The sequence below is a fragment of the Choristoneura fumiferana genome, chromosome 21 (genome assembly GCF_025370935.1).
Source record: "Choristoneura fumiferana chromosome 21, NRCan_CFum_1, whole genome shotgun sequence".
In the NCBI taxonomy this organism is placed as follows: domain Eukaryota; kingdom Metazoa; phylum Arthropoda; class Insecta; order Lepidoptera; family Tortricidae; genus Choristoneura; species Choristoneura fumiferana.
Window position 1 is genome coordinate 13,015,553 of NC_133492.1, and position 17,414 is coordinate 13,032,966.

Here is a 17,414-nt window from a genome sequence, read left to right on the forward strand (position 1 = left end):
CAATATAATCATGATCGTTTATAGACGAGCGAGCATTAGGTACGTACTTAGCTTTGATGAGTTCCATTGGTCATCTACGGTCTTCTTCATCAGGTCCAGGTTACCAAATTATACTTTCTGAATGTAAATGCTCATTTTAATGCTAAAAATGCCAAAATCGCTATAGGTGTGCCTATAAAATTTGAGTTTTGCCCCCAATTTCTCTAGGCTTCCATCATCAGATCTTGACTTAGTGACAATGAGACTACTTCAGAAGAACACTCTTTCGAATAAAAAAGAATCGGAGGAATCGGTGAACATACATTAAAAAAAATTACAAACATGGGAACATAGAACCTCCTCCTTTTTTGAAGTTGGTTAAAAAAATATCTATCACCAAAATGTCAGCACTAGGTGCAAGTATTCTAAACGTGATGTGGGTGTCAAGACTGCCAGGCTGAAATGGGACTGGGCAGGCCACGTCAGCCGTATGGAACCCAATAGGTGGGCTAAAATAACCACAGACTGGATACCACAAAATGGACTTCGGCGGCGTGGCAGACCCAGGCGTCGATGGCGGGACGATCTGCACGCCTTTCTTCGCAGCTGGCCAGAGATCGCCCAAGAAAGGGTAGAATGGAGGACATGGGGGGGCCTTTGCCCAGCAGTGGGACACCTCTACAGGCTTCTAAATAAAATAAATAAATATTTTTTTTTTTTTATATTTGGTAGATGACTTGGTCTTTAGGAGGCACCCTGGGTGTAACAAGTTTTATAAATGTAATAATGGTGTGTCGCTGTTGGCGCCCCGAATAAATGAACAAATAAATGAAATCAACCCAAATCTAATCGTGGGTAGAAGCCATTGTTACAATATTATAAATTTTACCTTTAATCGTGACTCTAATAATATGCACATCTCGTCCTTTTTTGTTTCGCGCCACACACTGGTAGGATCCATAATTCCCTTCTGTTACTGAATTTATTATAAGTTTATTTTTAACCAGAGAATTATTTTCAATTTTTCTGAATGCTCTCGATTGTTTGCTTTTAAATCTCCACCTTATTAATGTTGCGCCTGATTCACCTTCAAGAAGTCTGTAAAAATGACAGTAAATATTGATTTGTATTTTAAATCGATAATTAGACTGAGCTCCCAGCCCAGGGTGATGGGGGTGATACGTTTGAAATTTGCAGACCGCATCCTGACTCCTGCCTGCCTGATCATCGCTGTGGTCAAACACCCCCCTCCCTCTCCCAAAAAAAGAGCATAAGGGTGTTTATCTGGGTCATTCTGCTATCCCACTGATACTAGGTAATCTACTTCTATACTTATAAAAAGTAGGGTTGTGCGAAGTCTTCTATTTCTCATTTCATCATTATTACATTCCCATTGCTTCAGATTCGCCATCCATCCTCTTCGAGTTTCATCATGTTCGCGTTTCCTCAGAAGCGCAATTGATCAAGTTCTCTGTAGGTTTCGCTTCAGAGGAATTTTATAGAAAATTAAATAAACACATTCAAAAAATGCGATCCCGTGGACTTGGAAACCAAATTTTTCGCAACTCAAAAATACTATCGCAACTGTACCTACCTACACGTTTTTAACAATAAACGTACCTACTTATCTTATTTCTTACGAACACTGTGACAAAAGGTGTTAAGCTAAAGGAGTGTCATTTCATTTATACCATACCTTAAGCTTCATGCTATCGAACAGTTTGGCAATTAGTTGTAAGATAAAAGAGATTTACTTGAGCTTTTGTTTTGGACAAAAAGTTTTTATACTTACTTACAGATTGATGGGCTGGGCACCCGTCATCAACTCCATCACTAGCCGGAAGACGTCCACTGCTGGACGTAGCAACCTTCCCTAAAACTCCACAATGACTGGTCTTGCGCCGCCTATTTCCACTGGACTCCTGCAACCTTCTCCAGGCCAGTCCAGTGGGCAGTGGAGAGGCTACCTACGCTGCCTCTTTCGGCACGCTGACCACTTCATCGAGCAATAGGTACGAGCTTTTTGACATTACTTACTCGCAATTTAATTCCAACTGGTCACCAATATCAATTTCTACCTCATCTTGATCTTTGGCAATTTTTGGAGCTCTTTCATCGTTACCTAAAAAGAAAATCATTGTTAAAAACGTTATCTTAATACGGTCTTCTTTATAGATATCGGGATATATAGGTAAATTGCTAATCGGGTACTGCAAACGGACACAATCAATACAATATTAAATATAATATACAAAATATCAGTCCAACTTAAAAAAAAACAAACGTTTTTACTGTTGTTAACTTTTATTAATTATTAGACTATTGTTAGTTCTGTCTGTAGAACTTTAATTTATAACTTGGCAACATTTTGATAAAAGAAGAGAGAGGGTAGATAGGGAGAGAAAAACGAGAAGTGGGTGAGTCCGGGAGTGAGGTAGAGGATAATATTTGGAATGGAGGAAAAAAATATAGAAAAGAAGTGTAAAGGTAAATGTCTGGAAGAATAAATAAATCTTGTGACGCATACTGGATTTTAATTACATCAGCTACGGCGGTTAACACTGTTTATGTTCGCTGCAGACGCTGGTGCAAAAAAGGGGGTAAACCATAATTTTACTGAAAATCGTTTCATTGATATGGTAAATCGCTTATCTGGTACTGCAAACGGATACAATCAATAGGTACAATATTAAATTTTGTAGTTAGAACACAAAATATCGGTCCAACTTAAAAAAAAACTAACATTTTCTATTGTAGAAAGTAGTTTAGAGGTGCAAAAAGGGGGTAATCCATAATTTTATACTGAAAATCGTTTTAATGCTTAGGCATCGTTACCTCAACGAGATTTTTAGAATATAAAAACCATCTGTCGAACTTCTTTTGAGCGCTCATAAATTTGCTCGTATACCTTCAAGAATCAACTCATCGTATTTTACTTCATTATTACAAGCTTTTATTTCTTTACTTGTACATTAAAGGGCATAGATTTAGCATCAAAAATATGTATAAGTACATAGGTAGGTATGTATAGACATCAACCTAATGATTAGGGGCCTAAAGGTATATGTATGTGTGGCATAACTCCCGCCATATATTACTTAGACAGCCAATGGTCGCCGGTCGACACCCAACCACCTTACGCGCCACGCGCCTTCCAACGCGCCCCGACTCCCGCCTGATTAGTCTTACTTTCTGAACTTCCATGTAGGTACTGTAAAGTGTACCTAGCTACCTACAGCGTTTCCATATTGTAACGGAACGTTTGGCGGCATTTATCGGGATTAAAAGTCACTTCGTAGGAAGCATCAATGTCATGTAGTTTTTACTGTAGCTATAACCATGCTGTGTTATCTTAGAACAAAGTATAGAGCACTGGTAAAAACGCCATCTATTGGATGAGTCGAGATACATCAAACACCCCTTGGAACTATCCGCTAACCAGGGACAAGAGCTGTCGCTATTAAGCAATCAAATTAAGATTATTTTTTGGAGTCTTTTTGTATTTTTTATTTCAACTCCAAATTTTTGTTACTTTTACGGTAATGCCGTGAAATCTAATATTTCACACGAAAACACAAGCTGAAACATGGATACACAGAAAAATCCAACACGGATAACGGCGGGATCGGGCAGCACGGATTGCTGAGGACCTGGCTTCGATTCTCAGCGCTGGTCTATTTTTCTGATTTTTCTATGCATCCATGTTTTAGCTTGAGTTTTCGTGTGAAATATATAGATTTCACGGGATGACCGTAAAAGTAACAAAAATTTGAACTGAAATAAAAAATACAAAAAGACTCCAAAAGTAATCTTAATTATTACCTATTCTTGCCAACATGAGTCAATGTCTCAAATTTTCTTATCCAAAATTCTTATCTCCAAATTTAAGGATTTATTATCTATCAATCCTTTGGAAAGGGCCCATGCAACCGAGAATTTCCTTTAAAATTCGTAGCTAAGAATTTTGGAGCACATACATTTCTGACCACGAATTATTCTTCCTGCTATCGGGTGTTTGCTTAAACTTATATATTATTTGATATTTACCTATCTTCAATTCCATAGTAAAATTGTCTTCGTCAACATCATTTACCGCCAAGCAAGTGTAAAAGCCAGCATCTTCTCGTTCTACATCTGAGATTGTCAAAATTGGTCCTTCAGCGGGATATGGTACAGGCACATCAGTCGCGCTTTTAGCGTATTCCCAATATATATCTATGGGTTCTTCGCCTGTAACTCTGAAATTATAAGTGATAATTAATCATATTTCATAATCATGATCATTCATTTATTCGCTATAAACATGGTGCTTAAAGGTGTTAATGTAAGTAGCTAACATTGCTGCAGATTCACATGTTTAGCCATAATTGTCATGAAAATGTTTACTTCAAATCTAAAATCAACACACATTACTTAACCAGTCGTCAGTAGTAGACGAGGAAGTATTTTGAGGATATAATAATTATCCAAATAATACCTACTGCAAACTAGCCTATACGGTATACCTATCACACTAATGGAAATCATAAGGGTCTAGCGATAAAATTCAAATTAAGTATTGGATTTTCTGAATTTCTTATGGGGATTCCATGATTCGATGTACAACGTGGTCTTCATTTATGTTGCGTACTGAGAAAACCAATGCAAATTTTCATGTCTCTAGACTTAACCAATAAGATTTAAAGAGCTTATACATGGATACCGTGGGAATATCGCGATAAGAAGTAGCTAATGTCTTGGTCCAGCTCCGAAGAGCTGTTTTAGCTTGAAATAGTAGCAAATAATACGCACACACACACGCTCACAAACTTCCACATTTTTCAACTCACGGATCTGTCAACAGCCAATTTGAATTGCTCCGTATTTTCATTTCATTTTAATTTTAATTTTTGACATTATTTGTAATAAAACTAATTTATAATAAGAAATATTTATATTTTTGACAAAACTACACACGAATTCTAGACATGGCACCTACAAAATTGAAGACGAGGTGGGAAGGAGGACGCGGACAAAAGGTCAGTGAACTTTATTTTGAAATTTGAGGGAATCATTAATGAAATGAAGGACAAATTAAACAGCTGCTATGATCTTATACCACTGCAACAACACGAAATTACGGTACTAAGACAAGAAATTGGAGATCTGAAAAAATGTTTTATAAACTTACACAATAGTTATAGCTGGAGATAAATACACGTCGTGCTCCCTGGCAACCCCACTGTCTGTTTTGTGATTTTTTAAGACATAAAGATGTATACCCAATTTGTACCGAATTAGTACGTACCTACGTAAAAAAAATTGTACCTCAATAGAACCGAGGAAACAATTTATTGAATTTGGAGTTGCTGCAGTCAAAATAAATTTTTTTGAAATCCCACATGTATAATTTACTTTTTCAGTATAAAAAGACGCCAAAAATAATTGTACGGCAATGAACTAAAAGAATTTCCTTGCTCACCCGCTACCTTACGATAGCTAAGCTACGATAGGTAAGCTTATGCAAAGTATGCGTGTTCATGCAGTTCCTCCACCTCTACACTGTAAGAACAAATCACACAAACCCATCTATCACCACCACCACACTACACTGACGCGTTTCGAACTCAACCAGAGCTCATCTTCAGAGTGACACAATCGTACACCATCCCAACAAACAATTTGGCGATAAATATAGAGCAAATAGTAGCTTTGAGTCTTATAATAGCTTTATAAGGTCTACAGTAATAGTTTTTGGTGACACTATGGAGCTAATTGAATACATTAGTCAACTGACGATAGTAAAGTGATTTAATAGAAATTAGAAAAATATAATAGCTCGAAGCTGTAAAGTGGTGCTATAAGTTATCACGTTGTAGATTGTAGTTGCTATAGAGTGATTTTATCACTGAGTGCTCTTTTGGAGTGTCTACTAACGCTTCTTAACGCTATCGCTCTGTAAGAGTGTTATGTTTACCTTCTAGTGCTAAATGTCGCCTATAGTGTTAAATAAGCCGTAGGAAAATCCTAAAGCTACATAAAGGTTATAATGGTAATTCTAATAACTCCCAATGAGAGAGTGATATAATGGAGTTAGTGTACCCCGTTTAAACACTGTGTAGCTGTTTTAGCGTTTGTGGTGCTATAATAGAAATTGAAAGTACAGCTCTTTAAGAGCTTCAAGTTCTTTAAGAACGTTTATGTGAACGTTACTTACTCTTTAAGCGCGTTTAAGATGCTTCATATGTAAGAGGCCCTATTATAGGACCAAAAGCTGTTTAACATGATTACTGGAAGCTAAAAGTTGGAAATTAGGTTTCGATATATCTTTTTTAACTCATACAGAACTAAACTCCATTAAAAGGTGTTAATAATCATTTTAAGTGTTTAAAATCACTGCTATATCCTTACTATCGATGCAAAAGAGATATCGGAATAATTAAGGGTTAGAGATAATAACGCCATTTTTGTTTACAAATAATAACCTTAAAATTCCAGACACATCATGGAAACTAAGTTCAATTTACTGTAATATAGTCTTCAAAAATATAAGATCTAGTGACTTTAGTACTCCTATTTGAAAACCTAACCCGTTAAATTAACAATTCGAAAAAAAAAATGACCGTAGTATTTTTACTGTCTAAAATTTTAATCAAAACGTATAAATTTCTAAGGCGCTTGAAAATTGAGATGTAAAATATTGTTTAGCGTGGGTTAGGTGATTAACTTTGATCGTGTTTTTCGACCCCTTGGAGGCGTTTTCAGTAGGCTGAAATACCGTTTCAGACCGTTTCAGGGGATGCTCTATCACATATTAGTTTATCAAAATTTCACCCAAGTTGCCGTTGTTTTCAGGCGCCTGAAACATGTTTTCAGTCCGTTTCAGGCCACCCTCTATCCGATGACGCCATAACCTGAAAACCCATTTTCAGGCGTTTTCAGGACCCCTTATGGGCCTCTGAAGTACATTTCAGTATATGGCGAAATTTTCAATAGGAGTGAAAGAGATAGCACGATTACAAAGAGACAGCTATACTGAGAACATTCGAGAAGGTGTGTGACAAGGATAACCTATATGTGTGAGAGAGACAGAGAGATGATCCTATTTCCGGAATATTCTAGTAACTGTGTGAGAGAGATAGCACATGAAAGAGACAGACACTCTACTCGTTTCCGGAACATTCGAGATGTTGGTATGACGTCCTAGCTGGACTGTTCTCGAACTTTGTGGACCGTTTCACCGGGGGTATATAAGCCGGGCGAGGTTGCGGCGGAGTGAGTTTCGAATGCGATACCGAGCGATAAACATCGAAAAGAATCAAAGTGACTTGTAAGTGAGTTTTAGAGTGAGAAATTACTGTGAACTGTTTTTAAGTGTTTTGTAAAGTTAAGTCATCATCATCATCCCAGCCTATATACGTCCCACTGCTGGGCACAGGCCTCCTCTCAGAACAAGAGGGCTTGGGCCATAGTTCCCACGCGGGCCCAGTGCGGATTGGGAACTTCGCACGCACCATTGAATCGCTTCGCAGGTTTGTGCAGGTTTCCTCACGATGTTTTCCTTCACCGCAAAGCTCGTGGTAAATTTCAAATGTAATCCCGCACATGAATTTCGAAAAACTCAGAGGTGCGAGCCGGGGTGCGAACCCACGACCCTCTGCTTGAGAGGCGATAGGTCAAACCACTAGGCCACCACGGCTTCGGCTTCGTAAAGTTAAGTAACAGTGTGAAAATAAATCCTACTCTGATTCATCGGTGTTAAAAGTGCTTTTCAATCATGAACCCACCCCACGAACGTAACAATATCATATATAATAACAGAAAACTTACGATCGCAATAGTTTTTCACGTATCTACATAAAAATAATTGATATTAAAATCTCGCATTTACCGTTTTTAATGTCTTTCCCGTCGCCATTACAATATTATAGCACACAGCACTCGTGTTTTGTTATTAATGACACATGTTTATTTCCAGATAGAAATCTAGGTATATATATAAAAGAAGAAACTGACTGACTGACTTATAGATCAACGCACAGCCCAAACCGCTGGGTCTAGAAACTGGAAATTTGGATTATATGTTCCTTAATAGGTGTAAACGCGCACTAAGAAAGGATTTTTCGAAATTCCCACGGGATAGGGAATAAATGGGATTTATGTTTTCACTTCGAAATTATCCTATTTCAGTAATTATAATTATTAGAAACTTCAAATCTAGCATGCACGTAGGTAATACTAACAGCTAAAAACACTTTTCAGAATTTTACGAAATTCCCACGGGATAGTGAATAAATGGGATTGATATTTTCACTTTTAATTAATGACCCTATTTCCGTAACTATAATTATTAGATACTTCAAATTGGTAAACAAGTAGGTAATACTAACAGCTATAAACTGTTTTCAGGATTTATCAAAATTCCCACGGGATAGGAAATAAAATGGGATTTATATTTTCACTTCAAAATGGCCATATTTGCGCAACTATAATTATTAGAAACTTCAAATTTGGCATGCAAGTAGGTAATACTAACAGCTAAAAACAATTTTCAGGATTTCTCGAAATTCCCACGGGATAGGGAATAAAATGGGATTTATATTTTCGCTTCAAAGTGGCCCTAACTCCGTTATTATAAATATAAGAAACTTCAAATTTGGCATGCAGGTAGGTAAAAACTGTTTCAAAGATTTTCCGAATATCCCACGGGATAAAACGAATAAAGAGGATTTTATATACTTACCAACTGAATCAGAAAACGCATAAGCTAAACCAATAAAACTGGGGATTCGAGATTTGGCAAACTGATGTAATCTGGTAACAATTATTAAGCAGTGACATCCTGCTCATCCTGGCGAGGATCGTCTCCGTAGAAGGGAACTTCTCAAAAGTTGATGGCACACGCAAAAGACTTTAGATTATTGTTAAATTTAAATGACAATGCGTTTATATGATATACACCGCCTGATGCTGCAGCCAGGGTCGTCTGCTGATGACGGAACTCCTCAAGGGCTGATAGCATAGATACGAAATTTCACATGTACGTTCAACAAGCTGACACAATTACTTTGCCCACCCGCGATCTTTATGATAGCTACTTTGGTGCCCATGCAATTTGTGTTCATGCAGTTCCTCCACCCTCACACTGTAAGAACACACAAATCACACAAATCCATCTATCACCACCACCACTTTACACTGACGCGTTTCGAACTCAACCAGAGCTCATCTTCAGAGCAACACAAACGTTCAGCATGCTACGGTGTGAAATTTGGCATAGATGGACCTAAAGTAATGCAGAGGTGCACTAGGGCAAAGATTAGAGAAATAGAAAGAATAGGAAAATATCTCAACTTTGTTTGTTTCTTTGTTTGTTGGGGGTCATCTCTGAAACTATTAAGCTGATTTAAATAATTATTTTATCAATAGAAAGATACACTATCCCAGATTGACATTAGACTACTTACTTTAAAAAAAATTACAAACTTTCCGCATACTAAAAATAAGTTTCAATTTTGAGGCAGATTTTCAAAATTATTTCAATAATAGAAAGCTACAATGTGTCTCTAATCGACAATTAAGAATATTAAAATAGATCTTAACAGTAATTCATGTCCCGCGGGAACTTTACAATTTCTCGGGATATAATCCTATATCGTGTATGAAGTCGCGGGCAAAAGAAACGAGTAGTATGTACTTTAGCGTTTTCTAAAATTCCAACCCTGAATCAGCGAAGCAGGGTTTCAAAGTTGGTAAGAATCATAATTAATTACGTATGTAGGTCGATTTTTGTATTACAAAATTTGCACCATCTGTAAAAAAAACTGTCTGTATTTGTATTTCCATATAATCCTCCGAAAAAATAATCAAAACACGTAAAAAGGATCGCAAAAAGTAAATGTATGTTACTCCAAATTTAACGCGAGCGAAGCCGCGGGCAAAAGCTAGTCTATATATATAAAAGAAGAAACTGACTGACTGACTGACTTATAGATCAACGCACAGCCCAAACCGCTAGTCCTAGAAACTTGAAATTTGGAATATATATTGCTTGATAGGTGTAGACGCGCACTAAGGAAGTATTTTTCGAAATTCCCACGGGATAGGCAATAAATGGGATTTATATTTTCACTTCAAAATGACCCTATTTCCGTAACTATAATTATTAGAAACTTCAAATTTGGAATGCAAATAGATAATACTAACAACTAAAAACAGTTTTCAGGATTTTCCGAAATTCCCACGGGATAGTGAATAAATGGGATACATATATATATTTTTCAAATAATGACCCAATTTCCGTAACTTTAATTATCAGAGACTTCAAATTTGGCATAGAAGTAAATGATTATAATAGTTACAATCAGTTTTAAGGATTTTTGGAAATTCCCACGCGATAAGGAAAAAACGGGATTTATATTCAGTTCAACGGGATCGATTTTTCGTTATACTGGTCGTAGAAAGCTGAAATTTGGCATGTGGGTGGCTTGGAGAGTGTAAAAGAGCATTGAGAGAGGACTTTCCAAAATTCCCACGGGAACGGGAAAAAACGGGATTTTTCGTTTTGCAGGTCGTGGAAAGCTGAAATTCGGCGCGTAGGTTGCTTGGGGAGTGTTAGGGAGCATTAAGAGAGCATTTTCGAAAAATCTTACGGAAACGGGAAAAAACGGGATTTTGCGTTTTACTGGTTGTAGAAAGCTAAAATGAAAAAATTCAAAAGTTTCTATTGTAAGTAGGTCACAAAAGGCTCTTCAACCGACTTCAAAAAAAGGAGAAGGTCATGCATTCCACTATATTTTTTTTTTATGTATGTTCACCAATTTGTCGGTCAATTGGGGACCAATTTTAAAAATTCTTTTTTTATTCGAAAGAGTATACTCCCAAGGTGATTCCACTGTCACCAAATCAGGATCTGATGACGGGATCTCAGGGAAATCGAGGGCAACCCTCAAATTTTGTATGCACGCATTATATTTTAAGTTCAGTTCAGTTTCTTTATTTGCCATAAATACATGTACTAAGCATGTTGTAGATATAAATAAGTCTCAATACAATTTCAACAATATGGTGTAGCAAACAGGTACAAGCATAATCTTTACTAATATATGATATATGCAAAAGTGTGTTTGTGGTTTCGTATGTTTGTTTGTTTATTTATACTCTTTATTGTACAAAAGGAAAACAAAAGGTTACAGAAAAAAATATGTTTGTTGTTTGTTTGTATGTTTGTCCATCTTTCACGTCGAAATGGAGCGACAGATCGACGTTATTTTTGGCATAGAGATAGTTTACGGGCCAGGATAGTTTCCTAGGCTACTTTTTATCCCGAAAAAATGCACAGTTCCCGAGGGAACAGCGCGTGATAACCGAATTCCACGCGGGCAAAGCCGCGGGTAAAAGCTAGTATTTCTATAAAATTGAATACAAAAGAGTACACTATCACGCAAAGAGTTTGTTTTCACCACTGTAGCTTTTTTGTTGCGCTTTAAGTGATATAAGAAAACATTCTACAGGTTTCATAGCACCCTTGGCACAAGTTACGGCTGTTGTGGCTCTTTATTAGCTCCTTTGGTAATATGCGTCGCTACTGTAGTACTATTATACCACTTGTTTACTACTATTGGAGTAAAATCCTTCTACTAAAGAGCCTCTAAGTAATAACGTCTGTGCCAAAATCGGACTATAAGAGAGTTATAGCGTGCTATATCGCTAATTTTTAGGTCGTGCTAGAGCTATAGGATTTTAAAAGAACTAATAAACGGCGGTTATAGAGCTTATTCTTATCGCCAAATGTTAGTTGGGATGCTACCAGTTGTTAGACACGCATGCATGCATGTTTGTTGCATGAACACGCATATTTTGCATAAGCTTAGCTATCGTAAGGTCGCGGGTGAGCAAGGAAATTCTTTTAGTTCATTGATATGGACCTCCGCAAAGTAACGCCTGATTCAATAAATAAATTGTACCGCAGTTAATATTACTGCTAAATAAGTTGGTTATGGCTGTTAAATTACTTAATTGTTGCCAGAACGCGAGTTACTCCATTCCAGCCAACTGCTGGTACGTACTTAAAAACAACGTGCTGGATGAATAAGAAACTTTGTACATCTATATATATAAAAGAAGAAACTGACTGACTGTCTGACTGACTGAGTGACTGACTGTCTGACTGACTGACTGACTTATAAATTAACGCACAGCCCAAACCGCTGGACCTAGAAATTTCAAATTTGGTACAGGGGTTCTTTTTATGATATTAATGAGCATTAAGAAAGGATTTTTAGAAATTCACTCCCTAAGGGGTTGAAATAGGGAGGTGAAGGTTATATAGAATTTTCTCATTTCTGGACTTAGAAGTACTTAACTTAATTTTTAGAGTAGGTACCCTTCTTGTGTAATATGCATTATATACCTATCTAATTGTTGGCAATAAACGCATTTTCTTTATTTCTTTCTTTCTTTCTTACTGATTCGATCCAGTGGGTGTTTACAAGAATTTTGATGAAATCGGTTTGTTTAAACTTTTAATAAATTGGATAGGTATAACGTATAATAAACATAGTAACTCATTGTAGTTTTTTCGTTATGATCTAATGTTTAAATGAATTATCTGATTTTTTTTCTGAGTTTTTATTTACGTAGTTACTCCATTTATCCACATCATCAAATTTGTTAAACTCAACATTTTCTTTCATGTTTCTTAATAGATCGTTGAATTTTATACCACACAATCACCCAGTGTGTTCACACATCTTAATTTCCTGCGCTCGCATCTTCCGCGCATAAATGCTTCGTAAGGTAGGCGTCCGATTTAACATTATAGATCTTCGATTTATCTGCCTTTTTTATTATTAAAACTTTCAGATCTTGCACCCATATGTACTTATATTTTCCCTTTAGTGCAGTTTTAGTATTCCAGAAAAGTTTATGTAATGATAGTCGATCATTTTGCGTTCGCATAAGTATATATTCTTATTTAACAAGCGCATCTTCTTTTGTTTTAGCCACTCGCTATGGGCGTTTCTAGAACGTAGTTTAACTACAGTAGACCGTGGGCACAGTGCGGCCACGCCGTACAAAATACGCGTTCTTGAATCTACATAGGCACGACGACGTCTGTACACGCATCAATGTGTGCGTGAGATACACAGAGCTGACTATCGCAAAACCCTATAGTACTAAAGTGCTACCAATGACATTTAAAGGTACTTATATGTAGACATGGTTTAGATATATGCAAATAAAAATGTAATCGTTAACCTTACCTATTTATTTTAACCTACTTAAAATATGTCTGTCTGTGTATTTAAGCATTATTATTTTCAATTACAATAGATATACGACTACAAACTTAAACGAATTATTCGATAAGTAAGTAGGTAGTTATTTCATGTATTAATCGCGATAATCTCAGAAATCATTATTTATTTAGAAAAAGGAAGTAGGTAGGGCACCGTTACCATTTCGCAAAATTACTGCTCACTTAGTGCCGTGCGGCCGACATACATCGCGTTGCGCACCCGACTGCTTTCCTGCGGTTTTACTGCAATCTGCGCTTGAGGGGTGGGGTAACTCGAACCGGTGCGGGGCGGAGCGTGGCCATTCTGTACGTTAGTACTATTATAGTATTCTGTGCCGGGAGCGAGTTTCTCCTTCCATTTCTTGACCAACTTGCACTTTTTACGTCAATAGTATTTAGTATTTGACTCAATTCGAATTTTTCGGCAAGTTTTGTTACTAAATCATCCGTGTTCATTCTTTGTTTGTGTCACACCAACGATTTATATTTCTTTCTCCACTTCTTTCAGTTGTAACTGCGTGAACCTTTCTTCCAACGATTCGTTGATCTGCAGATTTATATTTTTAATTTCCAATGCAGCTATTTTATTTTCAACACTCTTTTCACCTGACTGCAAGGAGTGGTATTGTTTTTCGCGCATCCACCCACACTAATATTATAAATGCGAAAGTGTTTTTGTGTGTTTGTGTGTCTTTCACGCCGTAACGGAGCGACGGATCGACGTGATTTTTGGCATAGAGATAGTTTATGGGCCCGAGAGTGACATAGGCAACTTTTTATGCCCGTGCATTTTCCCGGGATAAAAAGTAGCCTACGTCACTCTCGGGCCCATAAACTATCTCTATTCAAAAATCACGTCGATTCGTCGCTCCATTACGGCGTGAAAGACGAAAAAACATACACACAAACACACACACTTTTAATATTAGTATGGAAGTAAGGATGTAATTCTTTATTACCGCATATCTCTCAAACCGCTGGACGGATTTAGACAATTAAGGTATTTAAAATTGTCCCGATAACCAAAGTGTCCTTTATAATATTTTTAACCTATGATGAGTTCTGTGACGTTTCGAGTTTGACGGTATTAGAAATGTACCATTTATCGAGTGAGCTATCGATTTTTCTATGAGTTATTAGTGCCTATTTTTGGAGAAGTTGCATTAAAAATAAAAATTAACCAGTTTTCCGCCCACCGGGCCACCGTTTTCTCGTTCTCGCTCGAAAAAACCCCTCAAACGAATTACAAACTCCCGACTCTGGGCATTTTGCCAAAAAACAACAACAAACTTAACAGGAAACAGTAACAAAAGTCAACAACAGTAATAACAGAAATGAACAATAACAAAATACAATCCAAAGAAAATGCAACGGAAACTCAACTCGTATACAAGGCAGACGCACTCGTACTGACAGTGATACTGACATACTGATAGTGATAGCACTGGCCACAAGAGGCACAAAATGGCTGCGGCCATGTTCCAAAGAGCCGCGTTTACAAAATCTTGCAAGTTTTGTTTTTAAAATTTAAAATAACTTAGTGTTCATTGTTATTGAATAATGAACCGCGGCAATTGCCGATAATGTTGTGTCACGTCACTACTCTGTTCCGTTTCACACATTGCACATTTAAAAAAATAAATATTTTTCTATCGTATTTGATGGAGTCTATTTAATGGACACTGATATTGCTTTATATTTTTTTAAAGTACAGTTTTACATTTTTTTATTATTTTGCTTCAAAATAGAAATTATTTTTAAAAAATATTTAGCGATCATAGTATGCGTAATTCGGAAAATTTTCAAGTGTCACAGAACTCATCATAGGTGAAAAAGACAATAGGTAGGTGACGTTAAAAAAATTAAACATGGCGGCTGTGAGATGCAAATATTGGGGGTCACGTCAGAAAATTCCTATGACGGCGTTTTTTTACAAGCTTATTATTGTTTTTTTGAGTGGAATTTTGTAACTCAAATTTGAAATGATATCCATTGACCTGAAATTAAACCGATTGACCTGAAATTTTTCATGCATGTACAGATCCAATATGACATGACAATGCAATATTAAGAGAAGTGTCTTCGTTCCATTCTCCATACAAACATAGTCCCGGTCTCATTTGAAAACTAGGCAACAGAAATAGATGAAATTTTTTAAGTACGGACTAGATGATATTATCTATGCCTGTAATTTTTCAGATTTGCATATAAAAGTGTAATATCAGAATTACAGGAGCTCAAAAGTCGACAAAAAATAAAGATGTTAACTTTGCTCGAGAATTACAGACTAATAAAGCATTTTTACAAAAATTGAAAAACCACAGGCATAGAAAATACTTGCTTGTACTTTTTGTATAATATGAGGACAACGAAACCCAAAATTCATCCGCCCAAATCTTGAAAAGCCTACAGCTACTACTAAATTACGTACGTCGTTGCGGAAGGCATGGGGGGGACGGCTGCGAGCGCTTATGTCACGAGCGATAAAGACAGCAATATCCCGAACGAATACCTAACGCGGCCGCGCGGCCGGCAGGGAAACTTCTCTTAATATGAACTGGAAATGATCTGATGATGAAGCTAGAAGGTGGCCATAGGAACTCTGTCATGAAACGACACGTCCGCTTCGAGTTTGGACTCGTTTGATTCATCTTGACGAATACTTTGGTAACCAGGGGCAAAAAGTACAGTCAGCAAAAAAAGCTTGTATTAGAATTTTTAACAAAAACTTATTACGGAACTTTTTCAAAACATTGCACGGAGGTAAGCAACTCTTCATGTACGAGTCCGACTCGCACTTGACTGATTTTTGTCACATTTAATCGCAATTTTATTTATTTATTTGCACACATACTTACATCACTTTGTTCTATCTTGGTGCATTTACGATTCAGATTTTGATTTTCAATGTAACTTTACTATGACTGTACGTACGTGTTTCTAGAACTTGGATACGATTTTTCTTTGTGATTTGGAAGTCGTTTTAGTGATTTTATAACGACTTGAATACATATTTTTTTTTTTTTGCTTGCGTTAGATTTGCTCCCTAATCGGTGCGCGAGTCCGGCTCACACTGCCGGTTTTTTGCTACTATTTCTTTGTTAAAAAAACTCTTTAAACCGGGTGGGCCCTGTAACAGGACCAAAAATTAAAACACAGGTTCTGCTACTCAAATGGAACTACTTTAGTTCTGCAACTTTCAAATGTTAAGTAATTTTATCATTATGTTTATTCCAAACAAATTAAATGGTATTTTCAATGTACGGCATCCAATAGCCTAAATGACATCGTCTGTCACGTAACAAAATGACGGATTTGTCTAATTAAACTTTAAACTATACTTAAAATTATAGTAGGTACCTACAAGTTATTTTTAAAAGTTGTAGAACCAAATTAGCTCAAGATGAAGAACGGAAGCTGTGGCTTAATTTTATGCTCCTGTTACAGCCACCACCTTGTATAGGTAACATTATAGGATTAAAACTTACTCGCACGTGAGTGTTACAGGGGAACCTATCTTTCCCTGAACTATAGTTTTCTCCTTCAATATCATCGGTGGGGCTCCGCTATCTGAAAACAAAGATAATCTCTATTTCATTACGATTTTATTTACGATATACACCGTGTTTTCCTTGATTTCCGGTAACTTTCACAGACGGCTCAGTTCATTGCTATGGACTACCTTCTTGATAATTAATATTTTGGTCAAATAGGGAAAAAAAAATTTAGGGAATATTTTTTTTCATGTCATTGTTAATAGCTCAATTGTTAAATAAACAGTGTTAACATGGCACATAACAGGGAGATCAAAAAAACTCGATTTTTTTTTAACCTTCCTTTGCCAAATATTTGTAAATTAAAAACAGATTAATTACGGACTTTGAAAGAACTTCATAAATTAAGGACCATAACAGTATTTTACTGCTGATAATTACTAATATTATTCTTGATTATCTTTTAAACTGTAAAATTAACTTCATTTGACTTGTTAAATGTCCATTTAACCCCTCGTATGCGGTAACTAACAAATTACTGAATTCTAGTCTCATCTGTTTTAATAGGCACAAATTCTGCTGATTTAAATATAAATACAAAAAGATAGCCTTAAATTTGACACAGATCCGTGTCTTACGCGTACGAGGTGTTAAGTTGACGG

At 36.5% G+C, this 17,414-nt stretch overlaps 1 protein-coding gene across 1 annotated transcript in view; it reads right to left on the reverse strand.

Annotated features, from left to right (window-relative positions):
• Window positions 1-17,414, reverse strand: part of LOC141439943 (hemicentin-2-like) — a 70,475-nt gene that overhangs the window by 44,517 nt on the left and 8,544 nt on the right. Inside the window, exons 3-6 of the mRNA XM_074104407.1 lie at window positions 16,747-16,828; window positions 4,027-4,217; window positions 2,017-2,101; window positions 869-1,077 (exon numbers count right to left, since the gene is read on the reverse strand). Coding sequence (XP_073960508.1) covers window positions 869-1,077; window positions 2,017-2,101; window positions 4,027-4,217; window positions 16,747-16,828 — 567 coding nt within the window. The remainder of the gene's footprint in view (window positions 1-868; window positions 1,078-2,016; window positions 2,102-4,026; window positions 4,218-16,746; window positions 16,829-17,414) is intronic.